This window comes from Rhinopithecus bieti, unplaced genomic scaffold, assembly GCF_001698545.2.
Source record: "Rhinopithecus bieti isolate Rb0 unplaced genomic scaffold, ASM169854v2 scaffold_57691, whole genome shotgun sequence".
Lineage (NCBI taxonomy): Eukaryota > Metazoa > Chordata > Mammalia > Primates > Cercopithecidae > Rhinopithecus > Rhinopithecus bieti.
Window position 1 is genome coordinate 3,431,441 of NW_016824383.1, and position 11,165 is coordinate 3,442,605.

An 11,165-nucleotide genomic window follows, 5' to 3' on the forward strand; every position below is an offset into this window, starting at 1 on the left:
TTTTTTTTTTTTTTAATTAAGTTTAGAAAAGTTTCTTTAGTGATAAAAATAATCAAATCCCTTTTCACAATGGAAAGTTCTACATGATCTTAAGAACTAAAATATCATGATTTGAAAAACAATATGGAAAGTTATTTGCAGTACAAACTCTATCACATTTACTTAAAAAGCAGCCGAAGTTGCTTTTTTCTAGGTATACAGGCAACAGTCCACACCATTCAATACTACCTCCCTTTTGTGAAACACTTTCTTCTGGTGGCTTTCAGAATACTAGTCTCCTGATTTTTTTTTTTTTTTTTTGAGACGGAGTCTCGCTCTGTCGCCCAGGCTGGAGTGCAGTGGCTGGATCTCAGCTCACTGCAAGCTCCGCCTCCCGGGTTTACGCCATTCTCCTGCCTCAGCCTCCCGAGTAGCTGGGACTACAGGCGCCCGCCACCTCGCCCGGCTAGTTATTTGTATTTTTTAGTAGAGACAGGGTTTCACCGTGTTAGCCAGGATGGTCTCGATCTCCTGACCTCGTGATCCGCCCGTCTCGGCCTCCCAAAGTGCTGGGATTACAGGCTTGAGCCACTGCGCCCGGCCTAGTCTCCTGATTTTTCTTGGGTCACTGGTGGGTCCTTCTCAGTCTTTTGCTGGTTCTTCTTCTTTTTGTCTACGTCTTAATGATGGCATATCTTAGGTCTCTGTCTTTCGCTGCCTTCTCTTCTCTAGCTGTACTAGGTGATCTTATCCAAAGTCATGCTTATTCCCTAATGACTCCCAGATTTATTTTTCCAGTTCCAACTTGTACCCTGAAATCCAGAGTTGGATATCTAAATTGCCTACACAGCATTTCCAACCTAACATAGCCAAAACAAAACTCGATTCTACATTCCTCCAAACCTGTTCCTTCTCCAGTATACCTCATCTCTGAATTTCAGAATTCGCCCAGTTGACAGGTAAAAAACCTGAGTCATCCTTTACTCCTGTCCTTCTTCCTCCTTATATCCAAGCTATTAGCAGACATTATCTTCTCTACTTACAAAATAGAATCTAGCCTCTAACTTCTCCTACCCTAACATCTATCACCCTAGTCCAAAACCGTTACCTAGAACACTATAATAACCTAACTGGTGTTTGCTTTCCTCTTTAATCTTTTTCAGTCTAACTTTCACACTGTAGCTCTATATTTCATAAAGGTAAATCAAATTATGTCATCCTCTTCTTAATCTAATTGCTTCCCATTTACATATCTATGCCAGACTATAAGGACCTGGCTTTCTTCCTTATGTCACTTCTTACTATTCTTCTCTCTTAATCACTATGCTGTAACCTCACTGACCTCTTGTTATTCCTTAAACATGCCAAGTAAGTTACATTTTAGGGCCTTTTCACTTGCTTTTACCTTTATCCAGAATGCTCTTTCCCCAAATATTTATATGGCTCATATGCTTACCTCATTGGGGCCTCTGCATATGTCATCTCTTCAAACAACCTTCCCCAAGCCATCTTATCTAAAGTAACCCTCTCCACATTCTGTCTCAGTGGGATTCATCCTGGGATGCAAAGATGATTCAACATATACAAATCAGTAAATGTGATATATCATGTTAATAGAATGAAGGACAAAAGCCATATCATAATCTCAAAAGATACAGGAAAAAGCATTTGACAAAATTCAACACATTCTATCCCTATTCCCTGCCTTTTCTTTATAGCAGTTAATATGTTATATTTGCTTATATTGTTATTGTCTGTCTTCTCCATTGGAATGTAAACTTCATAAAAACAGGTACTTTGGGCTGGGTGCAGTGGCTCACACCTGTAATCCCAACACTTTGGGAGGCTGAGGTGGGTGGATCACTTCAGGTCAAGAGTTTGAGACCAGCTTGGCCAACATGACAAAACCCTGTCTCTACTAAAAATACAAAAATTAGTTGGGCGTGGTGGCAGGTGCCTATAATCCTTGTGAAAATAAATAGTTTAAATACTAGCTCCATTTCTTTCACCAAACAGAGCTCAGGTTTACTGTCTTTTCATTATCTTTCCAATATTTTAACATGAGACTTAGAGGGCTATCAGAGGGTATCCTATTATCTGCTTTGCTCTTTGTAGTTTTTGTTTTACTAGGGTTATTTTCCATCCTGGAAGTTTTAGATGTGTCCCTGAGTTTCCTGAGTGTGTGGGGCTCAACTTCTCTTACTAGAGATTTCTTGCACCCTTTCCCTGGAGGCTTAACCCCCCTCCCCACTGGAGGTTTCTTGTACTCCTTTACTTTACTCCACACTCACTTTGCACTTAATTGTGCAACTCATTCACACACTTTCAACCTCCAGGATGTCCCGACTACCAAGGAAGTACTTCACTGCCCCTGCGGCTTTTCTTACCTTGGTCTTTGCACAGAATTACTTGGTCACCATGTAGGCCTTTTCCTCCCATGTTACTGAGAGTCTGGGTATATTCATCACGCTGGGTGGGTCTCAATCCCTCACTCTTGAGGCTGCTGCAATGAGACACGTCTCCTCACAAGAGATAATTGGAGACCCTTCTCCAGAGGAGAATGGGATCCCGGATGAGCCCCCATTTTGTTAGAAACAAGTGCTCAGTGCTGCAAAGAAAAACCAGCACTTAGAACATTTCTCAGCAAGGCACATTTACTTCTGCAGAAGGGTGCTGCCTGCATCTGTCCCATTGCAAGAGCATACCAAACAAAGGAGAGAAGGATTTTTATCCCTAACACAGCTCCTGTTGCTGTGTCCTCTCCCCATTGGCTGGAGTTGGACTGCACAATCTAACCCAATTGACTAGGACTTAACTTTTCTAAGTATGGTAAATGTGCAGTTTGTGAGAGGAAGGGAGGAAGAGACGGTTGCTAAGGTGGGAAGGGTAGTTTACAGAACAAGTCTGGGCATGTCTGGGCATGTAGAGGTTTGCTAGTTACAAATTAAGCAAGGGTTGGGGGCTGTGTACAGAGCAAGAAAGACCAAGGGAGCTTTGAAGAGAAATTATTTCTGACATAGTTGTGTTCACCAACCTAGAAGTGCTCCTAACCTTGTCATTTAGGGACTTTATGGAGGTTTTGTTACATAGGTCAATCTCCAGCCCCACTCTGCCTCCCAGTGTCACTGTAGAGGGTCTTGACTGCAAGTTGTCCAGGTTCTTGGTGTTTTGAACAAAGAATTGGACAAAACACCCAGCAAAGCAAAGAAAGAATGAAGCAAAGAAAGAACAAAAGCAGGAATTTATTGAAAATGAAAGTACACTCCACAGTGTGGAAGTGGACCCAAGCAGCAGCTCAAGGGCCTGGATATAGAATCTTCTTGGGTCCAAATACCCTCCAGAGGTTTCCCATTGGCCACTTTATGCTCACCTCATGTGAATGAGGTGGTATCCCACAATCAGTCTGATGGGTTGCCTAAAACCACCAATCAGAGGCTGAAATGGAGTTACAAAGGTCACACTCCTGTGCAAACATCTGATTGCTTTTTGCAACCAATCAGAGGCTAAGGTGAAGTTACAAAGTTGCAAACGAAGACCCCACCAACAATCAGTTTGATTGGTTGCAGACAGCCAATTTCCCATCTGCCAGCAGAAGACGTGGGGGTGGGGTTTGCAAAGGGAGTAGCGTGGGAAGTTAGGGTTTTCCTTTCAATTTCGTTCTAGGAAGTCAGTGTGAAACGGCCTTATGTTCCCTGCCTCCAGACCCTATTCTCCTGCCTCACCAGGAGGTGGGCATGAGAGTTGGGGGCTATCTGGAAGTTTTAGTCCTCAATCATGTGGTTGGTTTTCTGGTGGCCAGCCTGTAGACTGAAGCTATGTAGTCCTCCCCACTGTGAGTCATCTCATTAGCATACAGAAAACAGTAAATTCCAAGGGCTTTAGGGACTCTGTCCCAGGAACCAGGGACAAAGATCAAATACTTATTTTTCATTATACCACAGATACCTGTTGGGATTTTGTTATTGTTGTTTCTACAAAACATTCATTTATTCTTGTATTCAAGAGAAGTAATATCTTCAGTCATGATTAGATTTCAGATGTGAAAGAATTTTGCTAGTCTTAGCCCCAGTCATAAAATAATGTCATGAAAACATTTTTATTCCCTAATGATTATAACTAAGGGAAAAGATCTTAAAGAGTTGATTTTGGTAGTACAAGTGTATGCAAATGATTGATGATTTTGCTAATTGTTTCTCGTTGATTTGTGCATTAGCAACTTTTAGTGTGTCATATCAAGAGGAATGCTGGGGAAATAATATAATGATTATTTATATGGAGTTCTCTGTTTTCTTGTTTTGGCAATATTTGAAAGTTAGGACTGATCCTGAGGGAGTTGAATTTTGTAAAGTTAATTACTTTCCTGCTGCCAGTAGTGATTTATATCTGTGATATTATATCAGCTAGTCATATGGGAATGAGAAACAAATTACTTTTCTGCAATTACCAACTCACTAGTAGGGTATTCAGGTGTCCCTGGATAGCACACAATATAATAGAGTAGTGGGTAAAACTTTTTTCCAATTGGAACAAAAAGGCCTTGTCAACTTTTTAAAGGTCTCTTGATACATATATAAAAGAAGTCATAAAGAGCACTTGGCATATAGAGAACATAATTTTTTAAATTACTTTTTTAAAGAGAGGTCAAACTTATCTCTAGGGACCCAGACTAGAGTTCATCCTCCTATTTTCTTATAGACAAGAAGGAAAGAAAGTTATCAGATTTAACCTATCAAAAATTTTGACTATTTATTGGATACCATCCAAGTAATCTTAAAATTAAATATATGTGTGTGTGTGTGTGTGTGTGTGTGTGTGTATGTATATGTATATGTATATACATACAGTCAACCCTTTGTATCTGTGAGTTTCACATCCGTGGATTCAACCAACCTCAGATTGAAAATATCAGGGGAGGAAAATGGATAGTTGCATCTGTATTTAGTATGTACAGACTTTTTTTCTTATTATTCTCTAAGCAATACAGTATAACAACTATTTATATAGCATTTATATTGTATTAGGTATTATAAGTAATCTAGAGATGATTTAAAGAATACAGGAGGAGGCCAGGCACGGTGGCTCACGCCTGTAATCCTAGCACTTTGGGAGGCCGAGGTGGATGGATCATGAGGTCAGGAGATCGAAACCATCCAGGCTAACACAGTGAAACCCCGTCTCTACTAAAAATACAAGAATTTAGCCAGACTTGGTGACACCTGCTTATAGTCCCAGCTACCCAGGAGGCTGAGGCAGGAGAATCGCTTGAACCCGAGAGGCAGAGGTTGCAGTGAGCTGAGATCGTACCACTGCACTCCAGCCTGGGCAACAGAGCGAGAGACTATCTCAAAAGAAAAAAAGAAAAATACAGGAGGATGTGCATAGGTTATATGCAAATACTACACCATTTTATATCAAGAACTTGAGCATCCATGGATTTTGATATCCTTGGGGGTCCGGGAACCAATCCCTCTTGGATGCCTAGGGACAACTCTATATTATGTGTCTGTGCTGTATGTGCAACATCTTCTCAAAAGTTACATTGACAGGCTTATTCCTCCTGATCATAATTTCTCAGTTCTTATGATGGGATATGGTTTTTATAGTGATAAGATGTGAAATGTATTAAACTGTGAAAATGTAATCAATGATTGAGGGGGGGATGTGTTTACCATTCTATCACTGGATCAAAATATATGCCTTTGAACTAGGGTGAGACATCCATAGCCTGGTCCTCTGTTGCCAGTGGCAAGATAGAGTTAGTAAAATATTCTAAGATTCAGAGTGCGGTGGTTCTTTAATTTATTTTGATTTCCATGACTATGTATACAAAGGATAGAGATGCTTTTCAGGAATGCCTAAGTTTTTGACTTTTAGTTGATGTGTTAAATCATATGTGCAAGCAGTCTGGTATTGGCTAACAGTGTCAAATTTTGATACTTACAGAAGTAGGCAGATGAGTAGTTATTTGGTTTTGTGGTAGCCCAAGATACTGAGTGAGCTGCTAGGATAATTCTTTGGCTACTAAGTTCCATGCCATACTTCAGAGTCCAGGCCCACATTTAGATTTTTTATTTTGAAGGATTAAGCCATGCGGTAGTGGTAGCTATGGGTTACAGTGACAAACCCCTACCTCAATATATTTTATGGCTATGTTTCCAGTGACTTCAATGAGCCTTCTAGCCTTACTAGTACTCATCTAATTACTTTATCTTTTAAAAAAATATTTTAGCCAACATTTAATTCAAAAGAAACCTTTAAATGTAGCCTACTCATGGAAAATATTTTATGTAAGTGGAATCACATAGTACCTGTCTTTTTGTGTCTGGCTTATTTCACTTAGCATGATGTTTTCAGGGTTCATCCGTGTTGTCGCATGCTTCATTCGTTTTTACAGCTAAAGAAAATTTGTGTGTGTGTGTGTGTGTGTACATACTACATTTTGTTTACGCATTCGTCTGTTGATAGACATTTAGGTTGTTTCCTCTTCTTGGCTATTGTGAATAATGCTGCAACACACTGGGCATTTTGATCTGTGGTTTTTGATGGTCTTTGGCATATTTTTAAATAAAGCATTGTTTATATGTTTATTTGCCATAAAATATGAAATATTTTCATTGTCTTAATAAAAGAGAGAAGCAAAGCCTCTACTTATATGTTAATGAAAAGAAAAATTAAATGTACTGAGACTATGCCATCAAACTTTATCGTGCCTCCTAACCACTTCATCACTATGAGAATATTCCCCAGAGAAGGCTGGACACATCATCAGGCCCCAAACCACCCTGTTTATAAAGCATGGCAGGCAATCATGCTTCCCCCAACCCCAGAAAACTAAAAGAAAAACTTTTGGTTACTCTGTAATCTTTGAAAAGAAAAAATTAGTTTAATAAGGTATTGCTTTATAAGATTTAATCTTAGATGTTCTGAAGAATACTTTTTTTTAAGAATTAAGTTTTAACTCAGGTAATTTTTACTACACCTTTTTTTTTTTTTCTCTTCAAAAGTCATATAAGTCACTGTTTTTTTGTTTTTTGTTGTTTTTTTTTTTTTGAGACAGAGTCTCTGCTCTGTTGCCTAGGCTGGAGCGCAGCGGCACCATCTCAGCTCACTGCAACCTCTACCTCCTGGGTTCAAGTGATTCTTCTGCCTCAGCCTCCCGAGTAGCTAGGACTACAGGCGCCCACCACCACACCTGGCTAATTGTTTTGTATTTTTAGTAGAGACGGGGTTTTACCATGTTGGGTAGGCTGGTCTCGAACTCCTGACTTTGGGTGATCCACCTGCCTCAGCCTCCCCAAGTGCTGGGATTACAGTTATGAGACACCATGCCCAGCCAAGTCACTTCTTATAGACGGTTTCACAGAATATTTCCTTCACTTTTTGCAGACTATTTAGCTTTCCCAGTATTTTCAATCATAACTCATATTTGGTGGTTCATATGTGAAATATTACAGTTACACAAATATGATTATTTTACCTTGTTACTGTACATCATAGATTGCTTTTTATTTTTATTTTTTCACTGGTTATTGTCTTTTGATTAATACATAAAGATCTATGCAACTTGGCCTGGTGCAGTGGCTCACGCCTGTAATCCCAGCACTTTGGGAGGCCCAAGTGGGCTGATCACTTGAGGTCAGGAGTTCAAGACCAGCCTAGCCAACATGGCAAAAAGCCATTTCTACTAAAAATATAAAAATTAGCCAGGTGTGGTAGCGAGCACCTGTTGTCCCAGCAGCTTGGAAGGCTGAGGCAGAAGAATCTCTTGAACTCGGGAGGCAGTTACAGTGAGCCAAGATCACACCACTGCTCTCCAGCCTGGGTGACAGAGTTAGACTCTGTCTCAAAAGAAAACGAAAAAGGAAGATCTGTGCAACTTGTGTAGTGATTTCATTTATACAGTCTTAAGTCACGGGTTATCTACAAACTTCATCAGTAAACAAATGAGCTTGCCCTTCAGGGGTGCCCTTCTGGGGTCAAATGTGGTGGAGTCTGAGACAGCCACATTCTGGTAACCTGCAGGATGATTTGGGTGTTTTAGCTGGTGGAGGCAGTGACCTCAGACTCTGGACGGTGAACGGGGATCTCGTTGGACACGTCCACTGCAGGGAGATCATCTGTTCTGTGGCTTTCTCCAACCAGCCCGAGGGAATATCTATCAATGTAATTGCTGGGGGATTAGAAAATGGAATTGTAAGGTAAGAGGAATTTGGATTCTCTTTTATTGATTTCATAAGGACATAGGAGTTTCAGAAATTAATTTTTAATCCTAGGCATATTAATATTCAGTACTTAGAGATTTAAACTCACCTTGGGATATAGGCTCTTTAGTTATTCCTGTTTTATTTCTAAATAATAAAGATAGCTTTAGTACAGTTTTGAAGTTTTATGTTAACTATAAAAGATGAACAATATGAAAGTATACAAAGTTAAAAGTTCCCTTATTCCCACATCTACCCCCCACAGACTTCCTAGAGGGAACTACTGTTGTTTGTTACATTTCCTTCCAAATGAGTTTTAACAAATAAACAAATATGGGGGGCTTTTTAGGGAGAGTAATTTTAGTTTGCATAATTAGATGGTTTTTTCCCTTCTAGGTTATGGAGTACATGGGACTTAAAGCCTGTGAGAGAAATTACATTTCCCAAATCAAATAAGCCCATTGTCAGGTAAGATCTTCTCCCCTTTATGCTTGAGAATATAATTTGTGATTGTATTTTTTGTAGAGAGGTATTTAAGCACACAGACGTAAAGAAATGTGTGATTGAAGTCATCATGAAAAGCCAGCCATGTAACACACAGTGTATTGTCCATGATCCAGCAGCAAGAGAGACCACACTCCTTGTCTTCATGGATCTTAAAATCTGAGTCAGTGACTCAAAGTCTAATGGAAAGACAGTGTCTCTGGAATCATAGAGACTGTATTTTTTCCTTTCATATTTGACAAGACCATAATGGTGATTGATAGCTGCAGGGGTGCTTGACAGGATAGATAAATAATCAGTTACTCTTTGCTTAGTTAACAAATTTGACTTTAAATAATTAGAAATAAAGTGATTCAAATTCTACTTTATTAAATTAAATGTATTTTCAGTATACCAAATTTAAAGTTGAAAGAACCTAAATTATTAATGTTACATTTTTTTTCCTTTTCTCTTTCAGGGAAATAATATATAGCCATAAAATACTTATTTATCTTTATAAGGAGAAAATATAGTACTGTTACATTTTTTTCAGTTTTGTACACCCAAATATTTGTTGTTTATGTAATAAAGCATAAACAAAGAGGCAAAAGAAGAATAGAATGTACTGAGCTTTGTGATCCTGATTTTATTCTATATCACCTCATTTACGAGCATCTCCAACTTACCAGTAGAGTGACTATATTAGAATTACAGGCAAAACCAATGAGTTATAGGCAGTCATTTAGTTTATGTCTCTCTGCGCCACTGAAGATAACTTCTTTACACTAACCTCAGTGTGATGACCAATATGCTAATACCATTTTAAGAAATATAATATACAAACGGGAATTTTTTTTTTTACAGCCTTACATTTTCTTGTGATGGCCACCATTTGTACACAGCAAACAGTGATGGGACCGTGATTGCCTGGTGTCGGAAGGACCAGCAGCGCTTGAAACAGCCAATGTTCTATTCCTTCCTTAGCAGCTATGCAGCCGGGTGAATGCGAATGAACTTTGCGTTCTCCAAAGCACTTTAACTCCAAACTAGATTTGTTGACTTCACCAGTTTTAGGAGGTTGAACCTAAAGAAATGGATGACTGAACAAACCATCCAAATAATGATAAAGTCTATTCATCTGCACAAAATTCTGAAGATTCACATGATCCTAAGAGGAAAGTTCTGTTCTATTTTAATGGTAATCTGGAAGATTGTGTCAATATGCACTAGCCAACAAGTTTTAAGCCTTGCATGGTACATTAAAGTTATATTCTTAAAATTTTTTCCCACCAAGGTATTCCAAAGAAAATATTAAGGTCTCCCCTTTTTCTGTGATTCCAAAAGAACCAGTACAATTTAAATTGGTTAGCTAATTGTTTATATAAAACACACTAAAATTATATTTTAAAAGTTTTCTGCCATGAACTACTACTCCCACCACACACACATGCTCCAAAAGAGGAAAGAAAAAATGATAATTTTTAGGACTTGATAATTGCTTTATTTGAGAAGCAAATTATTCAGTAGGTGCCTCTGTACCAAATATTTTATGGAATATCTGAATACTAAAAATAAACTATGAATGAATCTCAAAGTTAGGCAGTTTTTGCCGGTTTCCCTCTTAGCTCAAAGGAGAACCAGAATTTTTTTGACAGCCACAAACAAGAATACAGGTATCTTGGATTTCAGACACATTCTGTTTCTTCATAAAAATTTTACTTAAAATCTGTAACACTAGATACTGAATATCCTTAAGTTGAGTCACTAAGGTTTAAACACAGTGGTAAGTCTTAAAGTCTGCTATTTATAGAGCATTGAATCTGTACCAAATTGCAATAGAAAGCCTCCAGTATGCAAGAAGTTTGCATGGGTATTAAGAATACAGCCTAAATAAGGCATTTAATCTAATCTGCAGGAAGAATTTTCTTCCCCAAAACAGAATTAGAAAAGAAAAGGAGACAGCTTACTTTATTTTAAACAGGAGGCAGAATAATTCTTTTAGGAAACCATTTTCATTCTGTTTCTACTAACCTATATCATCTGAGAATTCTAGGAAGAAGAATAAAATCTAGTGTATTCCACAGCAAACTTACATACCATAAAGACAGAATTCCTAAATGTCTTGGAACCGTCTGTCTCCTCCCATATGATGGCTGTCTGTATATTTTTACTTGGGGTGGTGCTTTATTGGCTTTGAAAACACTGTCAAGTAAGCTCAGTAATATGTTACCATGGGATAAAAATATGTATCCCTGCCTAAGAATAACTTGTGCATTTGTTATGGAAATTTAATTCATATGGTGTTTACAGTACTACTTTTGTAACTTCCAGACTTTCTAAAACATTCTGCTTAAAAACCATATAAAATATAATTCCAAAGTCTCTGCTGTCAAGATAGATTCGAGAGAAAGCAAGTGGCCACGTATGCTTTAACCTTAAACTGCGTACACATGTAGTGATACCTAGGCTGCATTTAGATCACCATGTGCTCAGGCCAGGTGT

The 11,165-nt window shown here is 38.5% G+C and overlaps 1 protein-coding gene across 1 annotated transcript in view; it reads left to right on the plus strand.

The window, feature by feature from the left end:
- The window catches only part of LYST (lysosomal trafficking regulator), a 212,151-nt gene extending 201,486 nt beyond the window's left edge, over nt 1-10,665 (plus strand). Inside the window, 3 exon segments of the mRNA XM_017862282.1 lie at nt 8,021-8,177; nt 8,577-8,648; nt 9,528-10,665. Coding sequence (XP_017717771.1) covers nt 8,021-8,177; nt 8,577-8,648; nt 9,528-9,666 — 368 coding nt within the window. The 3' untranslated portion in view covers nt 9,667-10,665.
- The last annotated feature ends 500 nt before the right edge of the window (nt 10,666-11,165 follow it).